At 38.0% G+C, this 24,043-nt stretch overlaps 1 protein-coding gene across 2 annotated transcripts in view; it reads left to right on the top strand.

Moving 5' to 3' along the window:
• The window catches only part of TMEFF1 (transmembrane protein with EGF like and two follistatin like domains 1), an 82,430-nt gene that overhangs the window by 17,177 nt on the left and 41,210 nt on the right, over positions 1-24,043 (top strand). The window contains exons 2-5 of one of the 2 annotated variants that reach the window (XM_058694750.1): positions 4,970-5,079; positions 12,384-12,513; positions 17,055-17,081; positions 19,401-19,497. In XM_058694750.1, the coding sequence (XP_058550733.1) occupies positions 4,970-5,079; positions 12,384-12,513; positions 17,055-17,081; positions 19,401-19,497 (364 nt within the window). Of the gene's footprint in view, positions 1-4,969; positions 5,080-12,383; positions 12,514-17,054; positions 17,082-19,397; positions 19,498-24,043 lie in introns of both variants that reach the window. The other variant, XM_058694749.1, reaches the window with a different exon arrangement.

Below are 24,043 nucleotides of genomic sequence, written 5' to 3'. Positions count from 1 at the left end.
AGTAAGAGTAGATCCAGGGTAGGCAATTAGCTGTGACTGCCACAATAACCAAACAACTTAAAATGCACATTCATGAGCTTGTGTTCTCATAAAACACTGTTGGAGTTTTGTTTATTAATACTCTTTATTTATTTGAGGAATATTGGTTTTGTTGACAACTATCAAGGAAGTAATCTCAGATATTTAAGGTTTAAGAAATATGTGAACAACTTTTAAAATGAGAAAATTCTTTTCATTGACTTTTTTCCCCTTGCAAATGAGAAAATGAAACTCTTACTTGATTTTAATGTACATTAAATGTATATTTAAGGTACAATGTAATCTAAGAGAGCAGTTTTCATAAGGACCATGGTTTGTGAACCACTGGTATTCATATTTATGTGTACGGTTTATTTATTTGTGTCTCTCCTTTCACTTATATTGTTTTCCTAGATAAGAACATTCTCTTTCAGTATTGTATGGTGTGGGCAATTAAAACATTATTTATTAAAAAAATTTTTTTTTAAATGTTTATTTTAAAACATGGAGATGGAGAGAGAGACACACAGAGTGCAAGTGGGGGAAGGGCAGAGAGAGAGAGGGAGACACAGAATCCGCAGGAGGCTCCAGGCTCCGAGCTGTCAGCACAGAGCCTGACATGGGGCTCGAACTCACAAAATGCAAGATCATGACCTGAGCCTAAGTCAGATGCTCAATTGACTGAGCCACCTAGGTGCCCCAAAAACATTCTTTATTTTTAAATGTTGTTTCTAAATTCTGTGTAATGATCCTGTATTGTTTTTTTTTTTTAAGTTTATTTATTTATCTTGAGAGAGAGAGAGAGAGTGCACACACTAGTGGGGGAGGGACAGAAAGAAAGTGGGGGGGGGGAGAGAGAGAGAGAGAGAGAGAGAATGAGAATATCCCAAGCAGGCTCTGCACTGTCAGCACAGAGCCCAATGCAGGGCTCAAACTCATGAACCACAAGCTCATGACCTGAACTGAAATCAGATGCTTAACTGACTGAGCCACGCAGGTACCCCTGTTTGTTTGTTTTTTTTAAATCCTGTGTTTGTTTTTTTTTTTTAATTTTTTTTTTTTAACGTTTATTTATTTTTGAGACAGAGCATGAACGGGGGAGGGTCAGAGAGAAAGGGAGACACAGAATCTGAAACAGGCTCCAGGCTCTGAGCAGTCACGTCGATGCGGGGCTCGAACTCACGGACCGCGAGATCGTGACTTGAGCCGAAGTCGGACGCCTAACCGACTGAGCCACCCAGGCGCCCCTAAATCCTGTGTTTTATAATCAGCAAAAAAGTCTTACTAATTTTTCAAAGCCAGTGCAAGTCTTGACATCTTTGACCTTGCATCCTCTGCCTCAAATCCATTTTTATCCACTTCTTTTTGTAGAAGTTTTTTATATTTTTATTTAAGTGATCTCTATACCCCATGTGAGGCTTGAACTCAAAACCCCGATATGAAGAGTTAGATGCTCTTCTGACTGAGCCAGTCAGGCGGCCCTTTATCTCCTTCTTGAAACTCCTAGAGCAATTATAGCCTGTACAACAGCATTTTCTCCTTATGGACTATATTGAACGCATTAGTAATTGTTCCATGTTAGCAAGATCACAGGCTCCCTGTTAATATTTTTCTGTGTGCCCCAATTTCTTAGCATAGTATTAGATATATAGTAGATACTTGTTTCCTGATCAACTAAATAATCACATTTAACGCATTAATACACACAAAAATATCATGAATTTAATAACAGGGTAGGCATAAAATGAAACATGACTAATAGCCAGTGTAATCAGAATTTCATGACTTTTGCCCTCACCTATTAATGTGGAACCTCTAGCTTACCCAGATTGCTCTCCCTCCAGGTTTATTCTTGGAATCACCAAAGGGTGTTTCATGTGGGCTCACTAATGTATTCTGGCCACTGCCACATGGCACATCTTTTTCTTCCTGCCATGTTTGCTGCCCCTAGATATCAGAGGTGTATCTCTGTGCCTGATTATCTCCTTGGCTTTGTGCCATCCTGCCAGGTGTGGTGCTGATGCTGGGGCTTTTGAGGTGTCCCAGCCTCTTTTCTCCCCCCGCTATTCTGTCTTGTTGTGTGGACATCAAAGCAGAACTCTTTATACCTTGTTGTTTCAGAGCTTTTAGCGAAAGCTGCTATTTAGTTTCTCACTGTAGCTCCTCTGTTATGTTGAGTTCTTGGGGCTGGGCTCAGTAGTCCAAGTGATAGACACCATCTTGTGCACGGGACACTCCTCCTGTTCAAGCTCTGTTTATTGAACCAAGCTTTTCTGCCTCTCTTTAGTAAGGATGATTATTGTCTTAAAATGTTTCTTAGTCTTTCATGCAAATAGATGCTTTGAAAAAAAATTTTTTTAATGTTTATTTATTTTTTTGAGAGAAAGAGACAGAGCATGAGAGGGGGAGGAGCAGAAAGAGAGGAAGACACAGAATCTGAAGCAGGCTCCAGGCTCCAGCTGTCTGCACAGAGCCGGTCGTGGGGCTCAAACTCACTAACTGTGAGAGCATGACCTGAGTCGAAGTCGGGCACTAAACCGATTGAGCCACCCAGGTGCCCAAACAAATAGATGCTTTGAACAATCCTCAGTCTCCAAGAAGTGTGAATCTTAGTATCAGGGATTGTTTAGGTTCTAGATTTCGAGGCCATTGTATAATTTTATTTATTTATTTGTGGGGTGGGTGGGGAGAGGGGCAGAGTAAAAGAGAAAGAGAATCTCACACAGGCTCCATGCTCAGTGTAGAACCTGGTGTGGGGCTGGATCCCACAACCCTGGGATCATGAACTGAGCTGAAATCAAGAGTTGGATGCTCAACTGACTGAGCTACCCAGGCACCCCACTGCCATTGTACTTTTAAAATACAATAAGTAAAACATACCTCAAAGATTCTCAAGCCCAAGTAGCAAGTCAGAGCTACTCAGACCATGATCTTGAACCCCCCCCCCCCAAAAAAATTTTATCCCTGTTTTATATGTCTGATTGTATTGGAACCCAGTGTGAACTTTAAGGCTACAAAGAAAAGGAGGAGAAATGCACTCAATTTTATTTCTCAAATTGTACAATTCTTTTTATTTCTATGGCCCGTAAAATTGACTAAGCCTGTAATTGAACAAAAATATTATGCATTGTTATCCTCTTCTCCAAAGCGGTTCTTTATTAATATTTAGTTAATCTTCCTTGGGTTTCAAGATGTACATTAGAGTGTATTTGGAGCTGCACCTTGTGCAAATTCCCAGTAGGAATGAGGGTATATAGAAAAAAAGCAAGCCCCACACTTAGGATTGAGTCTCAAGTACTAATGCAAGTCATCAAGGAGGAGAAGGGTGAGTAAGCAAAAATTGGGAGATGAGGGGAACCAAGAACATAGAGCCTCCATAGCCAGACAGCCAAGGTGAAAGGAGTTAAAAGATGATCATCTGTGTCTGAAATAGCTTGTGAAACAGTGAGAACAACAAAATAGCTCTAGTAGTTTCCTGTTGTTTCAAGTTTCAGCTCATGTCTTTTTTAAACATGTGAGTTTCATTTAAGGAAAAGAAAAAAGTTTTGTAACCTATAGTTACATAGATGTATACTTAACCTAGTGTGCAGTGCTTGGTTGAGAGTGGTTATTCAGATAAGTACTGTGGACTCCTTGGGTATTTAGGTACTTGACTGCCAGTTCCTTGGAGGGTCAGTTCCGAGGAGTAGGACACCCAAGACACCATTGCAGAGCAGTGAGAACAAACGGGGCAGAGAGATCCAATGAAATGTCACCAGGACAGATGCCATTAGATACAGAGACACTGGACTCTGTGTCTCTGAGTCCACTGAGTCCTGCTTTGAAATCTAGAAATAGAAAACAATGGAGGAAGGGGGAATGCTGGAGAAATGCTCCCTGAGATCTGTTTGCCAAGACTTCATCATGATCTAGAGGTTCAGGAGACCTTGTGCCCTTCCCAGGGTCCCTCAGTTACTGAGTGACAGAGTCAGAAGCTACTTTAGGCCATCCTGCTCCCAGACTTCTTTCTTTACCTGTACAATGGAATGGGTTTTCAAAATAATCATTTATTATTTGTTATTGTTGCTATAATTTTATTGTTTGTTGTTTGTTGTTGTATGTCTCATTCCTAATAGAATATAAAAATTGCATTATAGTGGTTTTTACTTACTTCCATATGATTCTAGGTAGCTTAATTTGATAGTTCCAGAGCAAGACCGATGGTCTTGGAGCAGGAGCAAAATGGCCACAGAATGCTAGTATTGTTGATTGGAGCTACTTCCTGTGGTAGAGTGAAATTAAGTCATTAAAAAATTTTAAGAGTGAGATTTTTAGTCTTTTTAATTCTGTGCACATAAATGCTCCATATATATCAATTGTATGACATTCAGGTTTACTTTAGAATTCTTTTCTAATTAAATTAGTTGGTCTAGAATGAATTATGTTCACCTGAAATTTATTTAGATACCAAAAGCATTAAGATTTCTTCTAATTATTCTTATTCTCCTTAAAAGTAACTTAATCACTGGAAAAATGATCTAAGGGAGTGCCTGGCTGGCTTAGCCGTTAGGGCATGCTACTCTTGATCTGGGGGTCATGAGTTTAAGCCCCACATTGGGTGTAGAGATTAGTTTTTAAAAACCTATTAAAAAATAATCTAAGATATTAAGATAATGGTAAGAAAACTGTCTTAGCTGTTGGTAGCCAACTAGAAAAATTCTGAGATTTACCTTTGGGAATTCTGTGAAATCCTGAAATTTTGAGTTTTATTTTGGTTTGGGTTGCTTATTAGGCATATTATTATGCAAGGTTCTCTTTGGGGAATTTTGAACATTTTGTGTCCTTGCTTTTCGTATGTTATGTCTTGTTACACTGTGAATGAGACGATGAACACATTTTAAGGTTTTTTTTCTTTTATATATGGACATTTGGATACAAAAAGACATATGAAACATTTTTTTCTCTTTTTCAGAATTAAATGTGAGGGAGTCTGATGTAAGAGTTTGTGATGAATCGTCATGTAAATATGGAGGAGTCTGTAAAGAAGATGGAGATGGTTTGAAATGTGCATGTCAGTTTCAGGTGAGGAAACCAATCCTATTTTGAAGAACTTTACATTTTTAACATTTTATCATTCTACATTTTTCAAATTAAAAAGCTTAAAGCACCTTGAATCCCATAAAGAAGTTGGACTTCCCAGCCCACTGATTTTTTTGTCAGATGAAATACTATTATTTGTACATTCTTTGCTTCTTTCTTTGAGTTAAGAGGGCAGACTGGCAATAATAGATGTGAAGATGCTTTGAAAAAATATTAAAAGTTCTATTCAAATGTAAGTTCTACTTGTCACTGAAAAGAAATGAGTTTCTTATTTAAAACGTTGGCAATTTTCCCCCTTTCCTTCTCTTTCTAGGTTTTTTGCTTTCCATTAAATTTTTTTTTTTTTAATTTGAGTGTAGTTGACCCACAGTGTTACGTTAGTTTCAGGTGTACAACATAGTGATTCAGCTTCTTTATATGTTATGCTCTTCCCTTCCATTTTTATTTGCTACTGTCTCATCTCTTTATGCCAAAGAACATGGCTGACTCAGTGCCTCAGGGTAGGTCAGGGTTAGAGGTAAACTAGACAGAGGAACCTCAGACTAACATCTTTGCTTTTCAGATGCTCTTTTAGGTTGTGATTGTGTTGTCTAAAAAAAAGCTAAAAAGAAGGAATGCAAAGGCTGTTACATTCAATTCTTTTTATTTGCTGGGATTAAATTATAATCTGGCTTCAAAAAGTTGCTCAGAAGATGGTGCCTGATTTAGGATTTGAGATGAAACAAAGGCAAACTGGAATTTTTTTCACCTATCATTTTATTCTAATTGGACCCATCATTTTGGATTTTAAAGGAAGGAAAGGGTGCAGAGATTAGAGACAAAAGCATAGGACAGTCAGTATTTCCAGTAACCCTATAACCTCAGCAAGTTCCTATATGTTCCATCTGAAAAGAGATGTTTTCTACCTTTTTTCTACCCTTTTTTATGTTTTCTACCCTTTTTTATGATACTGTAATGAGAATCAAAATCAGAGAGGCTGCATATGAATTCTCTGAAAACTTTAAACTATTGGAGGAAGAGTAGGGAGGGAGATATACTATTGTCCAGCTACACAGACCCTTCATAGTCAAAGGGACTTTATAATGCACTATTTATTCACAGTAGCTATCTTTGATGTGGTTTAGCTGACCTTGTGCCCGCACCTACCTGGTTACTCATGCAATGAATGTTCTCTTCAGTGTGTTATGTTTGGCTTCCCTGCCTGCTCCCTAACCATTCTTGAAAGGGATAGCAACTAAAGTGGGCTTCTTTCCTTAAAAGAAGGTATTGGTGTATATAGTGTTACTAAGCCCTCATGAACTTTCACCTCTTTCTGTTCTTCACCTTAGATAATTTTTTATGATCTGCCTTCAGATTCCCTAATCTTTTCTTCTCTTCTCCATTCAGTACATCCAGTGAGTTTTTATTTTCAGATATTTTATTTCTAGAATTTATAGTTTTGATTTCTTGACTGAGATTTCCTGTCTTTTCATTCATCACAAGCATATTTTCCTCTAGCTTAGATCCTATTGCTGCTTCAAAATCTTTGCTAATTTCAGCATCTGGGACATCTCAGGGATCAGATTGTCTTTTCATTTGAAAATGGATTGTGTTTTCCTTTTTCTTTGTATTAGAGTAATTTTGAATTTATTGTACACATTGTGAATGATATGTTTTAGAGTGTTTGAATTTTGTTATGTTCCTCTGAAGAGTACTGTCACTTGGAAGCAATTAAGTTGGCTGAACTCAAACTGCACATTCTCTTCCCTGTTGTGGGAAGCAACACAAATATCAGTTCATTTCTTTTAGTCTTTGCCTGGGCTACTTAGAATCTGCCTCATGAGTGGTTTGGGAGTCAGCCAGAAATTTGGTCTGAGTTTATATACAGAATCTGGAAGGCCCTTCTGACTCTTTCCTTTCTGGGTTTCTCTCTTTTTAGTGGCTCTGATTGCCCTGAACGCTATTCTTTTGTTCATTGAGCCAGAAAGATTGGAGGTTTCTTACTGGTGTTTTAGCCACTCCTGTATTGGGAAGACTGAAGCTGTTCCCTCTTCCAGCTGTCTTCTATTTCTTTAGGTTAAATTCCTTGATGTGGAATTGTTGAGCCAGTGGATGCTTATGTACAGATAACAGTCTCATCAATAACAGTACATTTGACTGCTGGTTTCCTCTTAGCCTCTTGGTAATGGGTTTTGTCAATCCTTTAAAAATTTTTTTTATTTTACTGTTTACTTATTTTGAGAGAGTGATCATGAGAGGAGAAGTAGAGAGAAAGGGAGAGAGGGAATTCCAAGCAGGTTCTGCGCTGAAAGTACAGATCTCATGAACTGCAAGATCATGACCTGAGCTAAACCCAAGAGTTGGACTCTCAACTAACTGAGCCACCAGTCACCCTTCAGTCCTTTTAAATTGTAAATCTGGGGGCGCCTGGGTGGCTTAGTCGGTTAACCGACTTCGGGACTTCGGCTCAGGTCATGATCTCACGGCCCGTGAGTTCGAGCCCCACGTCGGGCTCTGTGCTGACCGCTCAGAGCCTGCAGCCTGTTTCAGATTCTGTGTCTCCCTCTGTCTCTGCCCCTCCCCTGTTCATGCTCTGTCTCTCTCTGTCTCAAAAATAAATAAACGTTGAAAAAAAAAATAAAAAAAAATAAAAAAAAATAAAAAAATAAATTGTAAATCTGTATGGCCAAAAAGAATTTTTTTTTAAATTTTCATTTGATTGTTAGAGAAATTGAAAATTTGCCATGTGTTTATTGACCATTTTTTTGTGAATTTAAATTTCATATTCTTTGCCCATTTTTTGGAGTATTTTCTTTTCTCTTTGTGTTGATATGTGAAGACATATGCATACTCTATATATAGTATACTATTTGAGTACTTATATATTGCTTACTATGCTGAGCATTATCCATTAATAGTTCTAAATGTGTATATACATATGGATATATATATATATATACATGTGTGTGTGTGTATATATATATATGTATATATAGATATCCATATATATATAAAAGCCTCTATAACTCATAAACTCCCATGAGAACCTGTGATATAGGTACCGTTTTTATGTTTTTTAAAAGAGTAATGTATGCCCATTTACATACATTGAAGGATTGACAACAACTTGAACATTATATAAGAAGATGTATAATACAATGAAAAATGTCTTTCACTCCAGACTACCAATTGCTCTTCTTTATTTATTTATTTATTTATTTATTTATTTATTTATTTATTTTTGAGACAGAGAGAGACAGAGCATGAGCAGGGAAGGGGCAGAGAGAGAGGGAGACACAGAATCGGAAGCAGGCTCCAGGCTCTGAGCCATCAGCACAGAGCCCGATGCAGGGCTCGAACTCACAGACTGTGAGATCATGACCTGAGCCAAAGTCGGATGCTCAACCGACTGAGCCACCCAGGCGCCCCTCAATTGCTCTTCTTTTTTTTTTTTTGTTTTTAATTTTTTTTTTAATGTTTATTTATTTTTGAGACAGAGAGAGACAGAGCATGAACGGGGGAGGGGCAGAGAGAGAGGGAGACACAGAATCGGAAGCAGGCTCCGGGCTCTGAGCCATCAGCCCAGAGCCCGACGCGGGGCTCGAGCTCACGAACTGTGAGATCGTGACCTGAGCTGAAGTTGGACGCTCAACCGACCGAGCCACCCAGGCGCCCCTCAATTGCTCTTCTTAAAGGCAACATCTGTTACTGGTATTTCCTTCTAGAAATATTGTACATTCTATAGGCATATGCGATTGACCCTTGAACAACACAGGCTTGACCTGTGTGGGTCCACTTATACATGGATTTTTTATAGTACAGTCCTGTAAATGTATTTTCTCTTTTATGTGATTTTTTTTTCATAGCATTTTCTTTTCTCTAGCCTACTTCATTGTAAAAGTACAATATATAATACATGTAACATACCAAATATGTGTTAATTGTTTATGTTATTGGTAAGGCTTCTTGTCAATAGCAGGTTATTAGTAGCTAAGATTTTGGGGTGTCAAAAGTTATGCATGGGTTTTTGATGTCTGGGGGATTGGTACCCCTAACACCTATGTTGTTTAAGGGTCAATTGTAGGTATTTTAGTTTCTCTTTTAAGTTTTAAACCCCTCAGTAGTATTTACCTTAGAGTGTTCCTTTTTAATTGAGAGTACAAAAGTTTTGAAGAAGTTATTCTAGTGTCATTTTCATTTTGTTTATAATTTTTAATATAAATAATTTTTTAAATTTAAATTCATGTTAATATATATATTATACGTGTGTGATATAAAGAAGTTTAAATTTTTGTATCATATTTTATTTTTGTCTTCATGATTCTTCTTTTCATTAATTGAAAGTCTTTCCTTGCAACTTTAAGATTATAAAGAAATAGCCTCTTTGACCTTTGTCACATATTTGGACAGCTAGAAAATCCTTGTATGATCTGTCTGAATCCTTTGCATTCTTACCTGGTGGCAAAGCAAGAAAGAGAAATAAAAGTTAGGAGTTGAGATCACTAGATATTTATCCAAGCCTTTATCCAAGGCTTGCTTTGTGCTTGGTGCCAGATGCTGAGGATATAAAGATGTTTAAAGACAAGTTGCTTGTCCTGTAGGAGCAAACTGCCTCAGGGCTTACAGCATGATTTGATCCTGCTGCTGAACAAACCTTCCTTTGACTATTCTGCCTTCTTATAATTTATAAATCCATTCAGTTTAGACCTAGGTGATTGCCAGTTGAAGAAAAATCACCTCCTATGTCCATTAAACACTTATTTGCTGGTTTCTTTAGCAGTATCTTTCAATTCATTTAAAAAACTTGCTTATGATTCAGCATGCTTTTAGTGTTAATATTGTTTATTAACCATATTATAATTTCTGGCTTATAATTTAAATACATTTTAACAGATAATAACAGGATTTTAAATAAAGTCTAAAATTGTTTTTTTTCAGTCTGCTAGTAAGAGCTATTATATCTTGTGACATATACACAAAGCTACTTTTATTTTGTACCAAGAAAAATGATCAGTATTGCATCTTTCTATGAATACATGGATTATATCCAAAGAGGAGTGCCTACGACTTTCCTATTTTCTTTTTTCCTCTTTGTCCTTTTCCTTCTCCCTGGAGTACTCCAGACTTTTTTTTTTTCCTGAATTTATCAATGTCTGCTATTGCTAGGTGTTGCATGCCCTCTTATTAGATCTTTGTATTAGAGTTCTCCAGAGAAACAGAACCAATAGGAAATACACACACATAGAATGAGGGGAAAAGGGAGGGGACGATATATTTTAAGGAATTGGTTTGCTTGATTATGGAGGCTGACAAGTCACGTGATCTGTTGTCTGCAAGTTGGATGTCCAGGAAAGCTGATAGTGTAGTTCCAGTCCAAGTCTGAAGGCCTGAGAATCCGGGGAGATGAAGATGTAAGTCCCAGTCTAAGACTGAAGTCCTGAAAACCAGGAGAATAGCCTTGTCCCAAATCCAGCAGTCAGGCAGGGAGACCCAGTTCTCCTTTCCTCTAGTTTTTTGTTCTATTCAGGCCCTCAGATCGATTGGATGATCCCACCAACATTGGGGAGGGCACTTAGTAAGTTGATTCTAATGGAAATTCAATCAGAAACACCCTCAGAGGGGCGCCTGGGTGGCTCAGTCGGTTAAGCGTCCGACTTCAGCTCAGGTCATGATCTCGCGGTCCGCGAGTTTGAGCCCCGCGTCGGGCTCTGGGCTGATGGCTCAGAGCCTGGAGCTTGCTTCCGATTCTGTGTCTCCCTCTCTCTCTGCCCCTCCCCCGTTCATGCTGTGTCTCTCTCTGTCTCAAAAATAAATAAACGTTAAAAAAAAAAAAAAAAGGGGGCGCCTGGGTGGCGCAGTCGGTTAAGCGTCCGACTTCAGCCAGGTCACGATCTCGCGGTCCGTGAGTTCGAGCCCCGCGTCAGGCTCTGGGCCGATGGCTCGGAGCCTGGAGCCTGTTTCCGATTCTGTGTCTCCCTCTCTCTCTGCCCCTCCCCCGTTCAAGCTCTGTCTCTCTCTGTCCCAAAAATAAATAAAAAACGTTGAAAAAAAAAAAAAAAAAAAAAAAAAAAAAAAAAAAAGAAACACCCTCAGAGAGCATCCAGAGATAATGTTTAATCTGGGCACCCTGGGGCCTAGTCAGGTTGACACATAATATTGACCATCACAATCTTGTTGCTATTTTCTTACTTATTATATTCAGCAAAGTTCTTGACATGCAGTAGGCACACAATACATGCTTGAATGGATGTGGCTCAGAGTTGTACACTCCGCACCTTTCTAAACTACTTCAAATTACATTCTTCTAGCTAAATAGAAGGTATAGGGAGAATTGTTTCACCCAGCAAGGGTGGCAGTATGGAGGAGGCGGACCTTAGGTTAGAGTCAGTGCCCACGTCAGAAGTTGCATGTTGTTAAAATCGCCAAATCCCTTCATTTGCCTAGAGCATAATGAGAGGCTCCTAAGAGAGACCCCTGGAAACAGACTGACCAAAGAACAGCAGGTCTTCTCCTTCTATCTCATGCTCACTCCTAGGTATGTGCTTGTTAGGTTGAATTTCAGGCACGATTTTAAGCTCCCTGTTCACTACCACCAAATGACACATGGTAACACCCTGCTGAATAACTCAACTGTGTAGTGGTTAGAATACATCACTTGTGAGAAATCGTGGGTCTCCCACTTACTAGCTATGACCGTGGGCAACTACGTAAGACTCAGAAGTGATGAAGGCATAGCAAAACCAGCTAATATTTACTGAGAATTTACCATGGCCAGATATAAGTGCTAAAGATGGATTTCTCTTATTTAATCTTCACAACAACTTTATTAGGTAGATGCATTAGGTGGAGGAAATGGCAATGATACTAGCCTATAGTGGATGGTAGATCCAGAGATCATGTATTTCTTTGTGTTTTCTATAGCATTTATCTTGGGACTTTGCATTCCGGTGGTATTGAATAAATGAATTTTGATTTTAATAAAATGACATTATATAATTAGTGCTTATTAGCTTATTATAAACATAGCCAAGAATTTCTCTCTTACCTCATTGGATTTTTATAGCAAGCAAATGCGTTAGATAGCACAGGGATTTTCTTATCTTTATGGATAGTTGATAGTTATTTTCATTATAAATGTGAAAAAAGGTGTGAGAAAATGGTATAACTCTCTTTTATTTAAACCAAACAAAAGAACAAAGTATTCTGTAGAAGTATGTCACAGTACTATGGTATTACATTCATAAATATGAAGTGAACTATTAATATTCCTGCTTAGTTTTGAAAGTTTATTTTTGTTTCTTTTGCAGTGCCATACAAATTACATTCCTGTCTGTGGATCAAATGGGGACACTTATCAAAATGAATGCTTTCTCAGAAGGGCTGCTTGTAAGCACCAGAAAGAGATAACCGTAGTAGCAAGAGGACCATGCTACTCTGGTATGTGTGATACTCTTCTGAATAAATGTTAGAGATGATTCCATCATAGTTTCTAAAAGGCAATTTCCAGTCAGAGATGTATTCCCAGAACTGCTCTATGGATTAGTTGTTTGGGGAGTGGAGGGGCTCTTTTTTGTCTGCATTTCATGTCGGTGCTTTAAATTTGTTTTTTAATGTTTGTTTATTTTTGCAAGAGAGAGAGAGAGAGATAGAGAGAGATAATGTGAGCAGGGGAGGGGGAGAGAGAGAGGGAGACACAGAATCTGAAGTAGGCTCCGGGCTCTGAACTGTCAGCACAGAGCCTGATGCAGGGCTCAAACTAATGAACTGTGAGATCATGACCTGAGCCGAAGTCAGATGCTTAACCGACTGAGCCACCCAAGCACCCCTCGTGTTGTTGCTTTTTAACCCCAGGTGGTGAAATTTCGTGGGGTCTTTGCCTGCCTTTTGCCTTATGGTTTGAATATTAGAACGAGATTTGGGGTGGAAATTACATGGGATCCATTTTGTTGGGTTATATTTTCATGGCAGGGGAAAGGGGTGGAGAATATTTATAGAAAGTCATTAGTGGCATCCCAGGATGTGTCTCTTTCCAAGCTTGTCTCTTTTTATATCTTCTCTATTCTGTCTGCCAATCCTTGTCACCTATCTTCCCCCAGGTTTTTTGTATTTATTTCTCTTTTCCTTCCTGAATCAGTAGTGGTTAATTTTGGAAGGCACTAATGTAAGTTTCTTACTTGCATTTGTATTTGGGGACAGGGATGCAAGTGAAGTGTTGTAATTAGAATTATCGTATGAAGGTTAGCAGTATAGGTGTAGACACTTCCTATATGATATACTTTATTTATTTATTTATTTTCCTATGTCTTATAGTGCCTGTGTCCAGAATTTTTACTGGGGCTCCATTTCATAAGCATGAATGATCCATTGTCCATGTGGTTGATCTCAAACTCCAGGTCCACTAATACCATATGTTTGAAAGCCCCCACTCTAAATTAGGTGGCTGGTCTTTGTGGTTGGCCAACCCTCTACCCTAAGGCTATAGAGTGTGGCCAGCCCCACCCTATCATCTGATGTGGTTAGCACCCTCCTGAAACGAGACACTTCTGGCAGGTATGATGTAGATTACTTTAAAGAAGCTGAGGGCAGGGGTGCCTGGGTGGCTCAGTCGGTTAAGCCTCTGACTTTGGCTCAGGTCATGATCTCATTCATGGCTCTCGGGGCTCTGTGGTGACAGCTCAGCTTTGGATTCTGTGTCTCTCTCTCTTTCTCCCTCTCCCTGGCTTGCGCTCTGTTTCTCTCTCTCTCAAAAATAAGTAAACATTTAAAAAAATTAAAAAGAAAATACAAAAAAGCTGTGGGCAAAGACCAGGCCTTTCTTTGGACAATACCAAATTCTTTTCCCTACATCAAATAATGATGTGCTTCGTGAAACGATTATGTTCTCAGGCCAATAGACTATCATTTGTTGTGATTCTTGTATACTTCTCTAAGTACATTGTGTTTCACAGACTTGGTTTAGAAACTAAAAAAGAGGGGCACCTGGGTGGCTCAGTCGGTTAAGTGTCCGACTTCGGCTCAGGTCATGATCCAACGGTTTGTGAGTTTGAGCCCCATGTCAAACTCTGTGTTGACAGCTCAGAGCCTGGAGCCTGCTTCGGATTCTGTGTCTCCCATACTCTCTGTTCCTCCACCTCTTGCACTCTGTCTCTCTCTCTCTCGCTCTCAAAAATAAATAAAATGTAAAAAAAAAAAAAAAAAGTAAAAAAGAATATGGAGCTCTTTACAATCCCAAATTAATTATGTGTCTCTTATGAGGAGCATGTGTTAAGACACAAAGTGCTTTGATAGGCAGTGAATGGTAAACATTAGAATCAGGGTGGTAGATTGGAAAGAGCACTGCACTGGGGTTGAAAGACCTAATTTTAACTCCAGCTCTTACTTATTTTTTATTAAAAAAATTTTTTATGTTTATATTTGAGAGAGAGAGAGAAAGAGAGAGAGAGTGTGCATGGGCAGGGGAGGGGCACAGAGACACAGAGACAGAATCTGAAGCAAGCTCCAGGCTCTGAGCTGTCACTCAGAGCCCAACGTTGGGCTTGAACTCACAAACTAGGAGATCATGACCTGAGCTGAAGTCAGATGCTTAACTGACTGAGCCACCCAGGACACCCCCCTCCAGCTCTTGTTTACTTATTTACTATATGACCTTGGACAAGTCACTTAGTTACTCTGAGCCCCAGTTATTTAAAGTGTTAAATGGATACCATCTCTTGGGATTGTTAAATGAGGATTGAATAAGCTGAGCTGTAAGGTGCTGTATTGATCTTGTTAGACGCTTGGTGGGACATTGCTAGAAATAAGTCTTTTGTTTACTTGCAAAATGCTTACTTAGAGCTTTAGCCTTTTTTCCTCTGTGAAATTTTTCTCCTGTGGCATCTCCTGACAGAGTTTTTTTCACACTTTGTGCATATCTCTATGTATATATCATACTGTATTTCATTTATCTGACACATCTGTCTTCAGCTGGATCAGTTGCTTCTCAACAGGAGGGCAGGATGCCCTATCTGGGGAGGTATATTATAGTCCCAGGGTTTGGGTGGAGTTGTGTGGATGGGGAAAGGCATATGAACAATGAAAATACAATCTACAAGAAGAACTCAACTCATTATCAGAGTAGTCACAATATTTCAGAGTTTTTATCTTACTTTATTTTATTTATTTATTTTATTTTTTAATGTTTGTTTATTTATTTTTGAGAGAGCGCAAGCAGGGAGGGGCAGAGAGGGGTACAGAGCATCCAAGGTGGACTCTGTGCTGACAGCAGTGATCCCGATATAGAGCTCGAATTTACGTACCACCAGGTTAGGACCTGAGCCGAAGTTGGATGCTCAACCAACTGAGCCACCCAGGTGCTCCTATTTCAGAATTCTAAAGGACAGTAAAGGAAAGTTTGAGGTATTATATTCATTAAAATTTAGCATGGGTTGAAAACAGATTGAGAGCATCTCATGCACTGGGGCTATCTTATTCAATTTATTCCTACCATTTACTATGTTGCCTACCACATGATATGTACCCAGTCAATGTATGTAGAATGGAAGGAAAAAAGGAGTGTTTTCCTTTTTTTTTAAAATTTTTTCAAAAAAGAATTTTTTTGTTGTTAACATTTATTCATTTTTGAGAGTGAGACAGAGCATGAGCGGGGGAGGGGCAGAGAGAGAGGGAGACACAGAATCTGAAGCAGGCTCCAGGTTCTGAGCTGTCAGCACAGAGCCTGACGTGGGTCTCTGACTCACGGACCATAAGATCATGACCTGAGCCGAAGTCAGACGCTTAAACCGACTGAGCCCCCCCAGGCGCCCCAAAAAGGAGTGTTTTTCTAAAAAAAAGTTTGGTCATAGAACAATTTTTTAATTGAGTTCCCTTCTTTGTCTTTTTTCTGCTCTTCTACTCTTTTTCTTTTCCTTTGTGTACTCAGATCTAATTATTTATGGTTGGTTAATCAGAATCGAACACAGTTTTAGACTTTATAAAATCCCTTGAAGATTTTGCAGTGGATATTACAAAAAACATGTATTGTTCCGGTTCCTCCTATTTCCACTATGTTTGAGAATTTGATTATTGTCTGAAGGAGATCAAAGGGAAAGGGACAATATTGTGAAGGCTGTTATCTCCCACTCTGGGGAACCATTTGAAGAACTGGAGCGGGTTCCTGAGGATGTGTCTCCCCCCCCAACCCCTGAAAGTGCTGGATAAAGTGTGCCAAGCTCTTTTGCCATCTCTGCTTTTTTACTGCATCGTGCTGATGATATTATAGCACTACCCTTTCTTCAACATGCTCTGCATCATATGTTGGCCTTTTTAGGATTTATAAAATAAGCATTTTATATTAATTACATTTTAGGCCGACTTTTTGCTGGTAACTTTGAAGGAGGCTTTTTAATTTCACTAGTAACAAGTGTCCCACCTACACCTTGGTGTGAGTCCTTCTGGTGAGGTTTCCTAGAGGAAGCTAATTTCATTAGTAATATGAAAACCTCAGCTCAGAAGTTCTTTCCTTTTAAGCCTTGAGGCTTTTTCTTACCTTTTGGCTTTTGGCCTTTATCCACGGATTTCATTAAGATTTTTGGAGCAAGACCCAAAGCTCTTTTCCTCCCTTTCTAATAAAAGCAACTTATTCATTATTCCTCTTAAGCTTTTACAAAATTAAATTTTTTCTTTTTTTACCTTTTAGGTGAGTTAATTAAAATTATTTTTATATAGCCATTTATTTTACAGTATTTATTCGTCTTTACTCGGTGCAGGGCACCTGGATACTTCCTGAATATGCTACAAAGATGTATGAGTTATAGATGATTGTGTGTCCAGGGAATTAACATTTGGGGAAAAACATGGAATAGGTACATAAGAATAAATGGTTTGATATCAAAAAATGAGAATTGCTGTTGCAGTTTGATTTTTGATGAGAAATTTTACTATTGGATAAGATGACATTTCCAGTGAAAGTATTTCTATTCACTGTTTGTTTTTCTTCTTAGATAATGGCTCTGGATCTGGAGAAGGAGGTAAGTTTCAAGTACCCCTTAAAGGACATTTGTTTTCTGTCATTTTCTGATTTTTACAGCTTTATTGAGTTAAAATTCACACAGTGTACAATTTGCTCATTTAAAGTGTGCCATTCGGTTGCTTTTAGTATAGTACAGAGTTGTGCATTCATCATCACCACAGTCCATTTTAGAACATTTTCGTTACTCCAGAAAGAAACCTTTAGCCATTACACCCAACCCTTCTGTCCCTTTTAGCCCTAGGCATATTGTTTCATACAATTATGTCTCACTAAAGCTTTGTTGACAAACAAAGCGGAAATGTAGCTCCTGTTAAATTGAGATTGCACCAAAGTGCCTTCTCCTTGGGATCATCCACACAAGTGATTTTGGGTTGGACCAGAGTATTTGTAACTCTCCCACCCCTTGCTTACAAATTTTTGCTCCTAAGGAATTTTCAAGGTGCTGGGTTGTAAAACTCTGGAGCGAATTTTGCATGGCAAAGAGAAGGCTTACAGGATAATTGTAGTGGAATCTAGACTTTATGCCATTAAAATTCTCCTGTGTATGTTTTTGATTTTATTTTACAAATATATAAATTATTTCTGCTGTTTAAAAAAGTAGTATCTGGTAATAGTGTATAGCAACAGTTTAAATTGTCATAATTAAGAATGACTCATTTATTTCATAGTCTAATGAAGCTGTAGGACTTAGTGAGTGTCTACTGTATGCAAAGTAATGCAGGAGGTACTGTGGGGATACCTACACTGAAAGAAAACTTACTCTAGTAAAATTCACACTCATACAAATGAAAACTACAGTTATGATCCTTTCAATACTATCTGAAACCTTATTCCAGATTTCCACATTTCATAGAATCCTAAAATATCAGAGTTGGAAGGCACTTCAAAGGTCACTTAGAGAATAGAAGAACCATCCTGAGGAAGAAATTTGGGGATGAAAGTTTCAGGGGAAAAAAAAAAAAAAGATTAAAGTTATCCTACAATAGAATGTGATTTAAAGGGACATGTTCAAGCAGAAGCTTCATGATCACATGTGAAGGATCAGACCATCAATTCTAGATCTTAGAGCTGGAAAGGATTTTAAGAGAGATCATGTAGTCTAGTCTTTGTGGTCAGATATTCAGTAAGGAAACAGTCATGTTCCCACACTAAAGAAGTGGAAGTTGATGTCATGATTTTTTTTATGTTATGTAAATACTAGATGTCTTGCTCTGAGAATGTAGGTTGACTATTTCTTTTCAGGGAGTATGAGTTTAGAAAGGCTAAGTCGTTTGCTCAGATTAGCGTACAAACTTAAGTGAGCTTGTGGTGGCCATACAATTTCCTGATGTTTCTGAAGCCTCGGAAATAATAGGATTATGATCCCTGGAATCTGGGAGTGTTCATGAGAATTTGGGAAAGATTTCTACTTAAAGTGCATGCAGACACTAAAAATGGAAAGTTTGGAAGTATTACCAAATAGGTATATTAGGTTTTTGGACTTGCCTTGTAATGCCTTCTTTACTGATAGACACCCCCTGAAGAAGGTGTTGTTTCCTAAACCAGAATGAGAGATCCTTTGAGTAAACTGTAATCCCTAAATTGGCTTCAGAACAGATCTCCCTGCCCAGTTTGAGATTATCAGGGTAGGATTCATTCTAGTTGAGCCCAGAAATGTAGAATCCCTTGAATGTGGGATATGAGTTGGAGACTTACTGGTAACCACTGGTTTTTTGTGCCAGATCATAGGAGATCCACACACTTCTGCATTCTGGCTATTTTTGGTGTGCTAAGTGGGCAAACAGAAAAGGAGGCAAGTCCTTTGTAAAGAGACCCCTTTCCTTTTACAAATTTGGAGATAAATATTTTTTTTGAATCCTGTTAGTTATGTAATAAGAAAGGCAGGTATGAAACTGATGTGAGGAACAAGTGGTTATAGTCTATTGCATTTAATCATTTATTTGTTAACTGGCATTGCATAGGGTAGGGTAATCACTGTACCAAATTTATTGCTCATGTTTTATTTTCTCTCTCTCTTATTTAATGTTATATGGTAATTCTTTTAAAGGCAATTAATTATCAAAACCTGTAGTGTTCTTTCGTACATAGGTTAAGGGATTATTTTGCTAGCACCAATACTTGTTTTCCTCATAGAATATGTTGTACTCAGTATTGGCAACATTTTTGGATGCAAGCATTGATAGATTTTGGAACTGATTGTTTTCAAGAGCGCAGGTACATTTTCCGCAGAAATGGGATAATGGCTGCTGAAAACATGAAGCTTATCTGGAAAGGAAACCAACTTTTGGTTGAAAATTTAATTTTTCTTTTTAAGCAGAAGAGGAAGGGTCAGGGGCAGAAGTTCACAGAAAACACTCCAAGTGTGGACCTTGCAAATATAAAGCTGAGTGTGATGAAGATGCAGAAAATGTTGGGTGAGTTGATTGAGGGAAAGGGATGCACTTACGTGGAGGTTAATCAGTACTGTTCTATTGTAGAGAGGTATCTTTTAACCTGGTTCTAGATATTTCGTGTGTGCCTTCTTTATTTTTTTGTTTACTGCTGGTCTGTTGACTTTCTCTTATGTTGATATAATATCATAGCTCTTTAAAGTGTTATATTTTAGAATGAGACTCCACATATAATATTTTCAGTTTTACCTGTCTTTATTTTTGATCGTTTTATATATTTTATGCTAAGTGCTAATTTTATTCATCAAAAATACCCTTATTCTGAATTATCCTACCATTATACTTTCTAACAGTATCAATAAGTTTTTCTTTTGCTTAACTTGCATTTTTACACAGAATTTTTCATATATTTCAGTGTGTTAAGAAAAGTCCAAAATTGCTTCAAAATTTTAGATACAGTAATTATACATATGTAAAAAATATTTTTAGAAATCCTAGTTGTACAGACTGACATTATATTGTTTTATTTTGTCACTAATGTTCAGCCTTCAGGATTGTGGGTTTTGTAGTTGGACAGCATTGTCTGTCCAATTTCCACATGGGTTTGGTCGAATAGTAATGATATTGACATCATCAACATAGCCATGTTTGTTTCTTCTTTTCATCAGATTCCTGTTTGTTTATTCCAGTCTCAGCCTTTCATTTCCCTGTGGTGTTTGCTTTTTGCATAGTTTTTTTTTAAGTATATTTGTTTTGAGAGGGAGGGGGAGAGGGAGCATGAGTGTGCAGAGGAGGGGCAGAGAGAGCATCTCAAGCAGGCTCCATGACGATGCAGGGCTCAATCCCAGGGCTGAGTCCCACCACCACAAGGTTATGACCTGACCCAATACCAAGAATATGATGCTCAACTGACTGAGCCACCCAGGCGCCCCTGCTTTTTGCATAGTTGATTCTAAAAGCTTTAATGCTGACTTCAGGACCTTATAGCACAAATTGATCTTCACTTCCCCAATTACCCCTTAGCGCATGTTTTAAAACATTTATTTTGTAGAGATTTGCACTTTCTTCCTTACACATATTTTCACTGTGTGTTTTCTGGTCCCATGTTTTATTCAGCCCTAAACATATTCAGGTCTCTCACTGAATAGGAGTAATGTGGTTTAATTAACAACCCAAAGTGAGTTTTATAAGTCAAGATGACACCATTTTCAGGATTATAGTTCAAAATCAGCTATTTGGGTATGTGGTAAAATTAAAGCGTGATAATTTACTTGATATATCAGAGTTGGTGAGAATTGGCACAAGACAAGTTCAGTAAAAAATGAATTCTGTATAACTTCAGTTTGCTCTGTTTCTACATGTTGGTCACTTGGATTGACATGTGTCCATTCATTTCAGTAAGAGTGATTTGATTAGGAAGAACATGTTTTGCAAAGTAGATGTGGGTCTATAGAGCAATGAGAGATATGGACTTACAGAGAGAAGAGATAATAGATGTTATGTTCTCTTCTTCTCACTTTGTGCTAATGATATGGCATGATGAAACGCTGTTGGGTGTGTGTGTGTGTTTGTAGAGATTTAGTTCTTTTTAGTGTTTTCTCTCAGGACTGTTACATAAGGTATTCAGAGTCAAAATAGTTGTCAGTGATTGATTGGCTTGGTCCATTGATCTGTTTCTATTCCTTTGATGGTACCTCTGTTCAGTTAGTCCTGCTTTAGTCATTTATCTGCTCTGATTTTTTATCCCTTAATTGAAAGAGATAGAGATCTTTTGCTTAGAAGTAGAACAGATTCCATTTAGTCTCAGAGGCAGCCCCAAATATGACATCTATGGTAAAATACACATCTTTCTATGTACACCACCTCATGATATGACATACACCCTATGTCCAATTAGGGCAACTCCCTTGTATGTACTAAATTCATTTTGTGTGTCTATTTGAGAGCTTGGAACCACTGTTTTTGCAGATACAGGCTTTAAGCATAAGGAAGTGGGTACAGACCACAGAAGAGCTTACCAGTAGAAAGGAGCATGCAATCTGAGGAGACAGCCAAGGAGCACATAGAGTGGGACAGGCAGCCAAGTCCAGGCCAGGAAATCAATGCAAAGAATAGGAAAACATTAAGGAAGCAATTGGAAGCTTTACCTAGAAAAGTCATTAAACTAAAATGGTTGATCCTACTAGGAAAGGAGACAGAAGGAAATTTTAGGAACATTAATCTTTGAGTGTATAAAATACTTCTTACTGATTGCAGTTGAGCTTAACAATTTAGATGTATCTCAATGGTTATTGTAATTTTTTTTTAAAAACTTTTAAATGGGCATGGTATCAAGAAAGTTATACGGAGGTTATTTAACTCCCTCAGAGCACCTTCTGTGTCTTTTCGTGGTTACTTCCAGGTGAATACTGACATGTTTGCCTAAGGGTAGTTTTGACCTAGCCAACCAGACCTTTTCAGTAAGGAAATTTGAGAGATGCCCAGATGTGGTAGTAGCCATCAAGCCTTGATTAGGAAGATGTAATATAATTTTTAAATTAAAAGATAATATTGTAGTTATTAAATACAAAAGGTCTTACTTACAGAACAAGTACTCATGTCATGTTTTAATTATTATAAACTCTACCAGAATCAGAGAATGTTGAGTAGGGTCTTAAAATTTTTTTTTAAGTTTATTTATTTATTTTTGAGAGAAATAGAGTGTGAGGAGGGGAGGGACAGAGAGAGAGAGAGGGAGAGAGAGAATCCCAAGCAGGCTCCATGCTGTTCGTGAAGAGTCCGACTTGGGGCTCATTCTCATGAACCATGAAATCATGAGCTGAGCAGAAATCAGGGTTAGACACTTAACCGACTGAGCCATCCAGGTGCCCCTAGGATCTTAAAATTTATCTTCTATTCTAGTCCTCTCATTTTACAGTTGTGAAAATTAAGGATTAAATTTAGAGAGTTTTAGGGGGCAGATTCTCCTAAGTTCCAGTAGAGTGTTTTTCCTGTATTGGCCTTTTTTATTCCTAGAAGAAATGCTGTTATCTTTTTCTTTCTTTTTTTTTTTCAATATATGAAATTTATTGTCAAATTGGTTTCCATACAACACTCCGTGCTAATCCCAAAAGGTGCCCCCCTCAATACCCATCACCCACCCTCCCCTCCCTCCCACCCCCCATCAACCTTCAGTTTGTTCTCAGTTTTTAAGAGTCTCTTATGCTTTGGCTCTCTCCCACTCTAACCTCTTTTTTTTTTTTTTTTTTTTCCTTCCCCTCCCTATTTCAAGGACTGCTGCTTGATGACTTAAAACAAAGCAAAACAAAACAAAACAAAACACTGCCCTCTTCAGTCTGGTCCCACATGACATTTCTTTACTTTCCTTGTCTTCTCCTAGTTACTCTGAGTACTAGCTGCTTTTACATTCCTTATTTATGCCTTAGCTGCCATCTAGATTGCCCCATACCTATCTGTCTGTTTTGTATTAGTGACTTTCAGACTTTTTTAAAACTCAACTCCATGTAAGAAATAGATTTACACTGTGACCCAGCACTGTGTATGTGTATACATTATGATAATACATACTAAGTATAACAAAAGTCTATGAAATATATACCTACCTTTATTAAATGCAAGGTACTCAAATATTTTCTGTCCTATTTTCTTAAAAAATGCTGGAATTGGCTTCAATATCCACTGGTGATTATGACCTACAGTTTGAAAAATATTCCTTTATAATATATCTGTAATGGATATTGTATTTTATGTTATATTTTTAGGTATGGGTATTCATTTAAAAAATATTTTATCTTTTCTCATTTTGAAATGTCATTTCGTTACAAGAAATGTTTATAAGCTATCTGGTTTCCAAAGGGCAGCTAAAATCTTTCTCTTGCTTTAAAGCTCTCTTTCTTGTTAATAGTTTTTTTTTTTTTTTTTTAACATTTATTTATTTTTGACACAGAGAGAGACAGAGCATGAGCAGGGGAGGGTCAGAGAGAGAGGGAGACACAGAATCCGAAACAGGCTCCAGGCTCTGAGCTGTCAGCCCAGAGCCTGATACGGGGCTTGAACTCACAGACCACGAGATCATGACCTGAGCCGAAGTCGGACGCCCAACCGACTGAGCCACCCAGGTGCCCCTCTTGTTAATAGTTTTTAAAAAACCCTGGCGTTTTGGGGGAGGGGATCAGCACTATCATGTAATTTATTTTTTTGCTATTAAGAAAACTACTAATTTTTTATTTAGCCATTTAAATGGGAATTTATTTAAATATATTATGTTCATGTTACATATTGTATAGTATGTTACATATCGTATAGTGTGTTATGTTTTTCAGATGTTACATGAACTATTTTTTTAGCTCTTTATGGCAGTTTTGTCTGGTAGCAAGGAAGTATTATCCTGATTTTACAGGTGAAGCTGAGCTCAGAAGAGGCTGAATGGCTTGCAGTTAAGCAGCAGAACCAGCACACCGATCTAATGATAATGGATTTATCCATTGTGTTGTGCATACACATGTGTAATACTATGATGTTCTCAGTGGTGGTGGTTTTATCCCTAAGCTGAAAGCTCCATTCTGTCTTG

The sequence above is a fragment of the Neofelis nebulosa genome, chromosome 12 (assembly GCF_028018385.1).
Source record: "Neofelis nebulosa isolate mNeoNeb1 chromosome 12, mNeoNeb1.pri, whole genome shotgun sequence".
Classification (NCBI taxonomy): Eukaryota; Metazoa; Chordata; class Mammalia; order Carnivora; family Felidae; genus Neofelis; species Neofelis nebulosa.
Note: the sequence above shows the minus strand (reverse complement) of the source record. Positions and strands in the feature narration are given on the sequence as shown.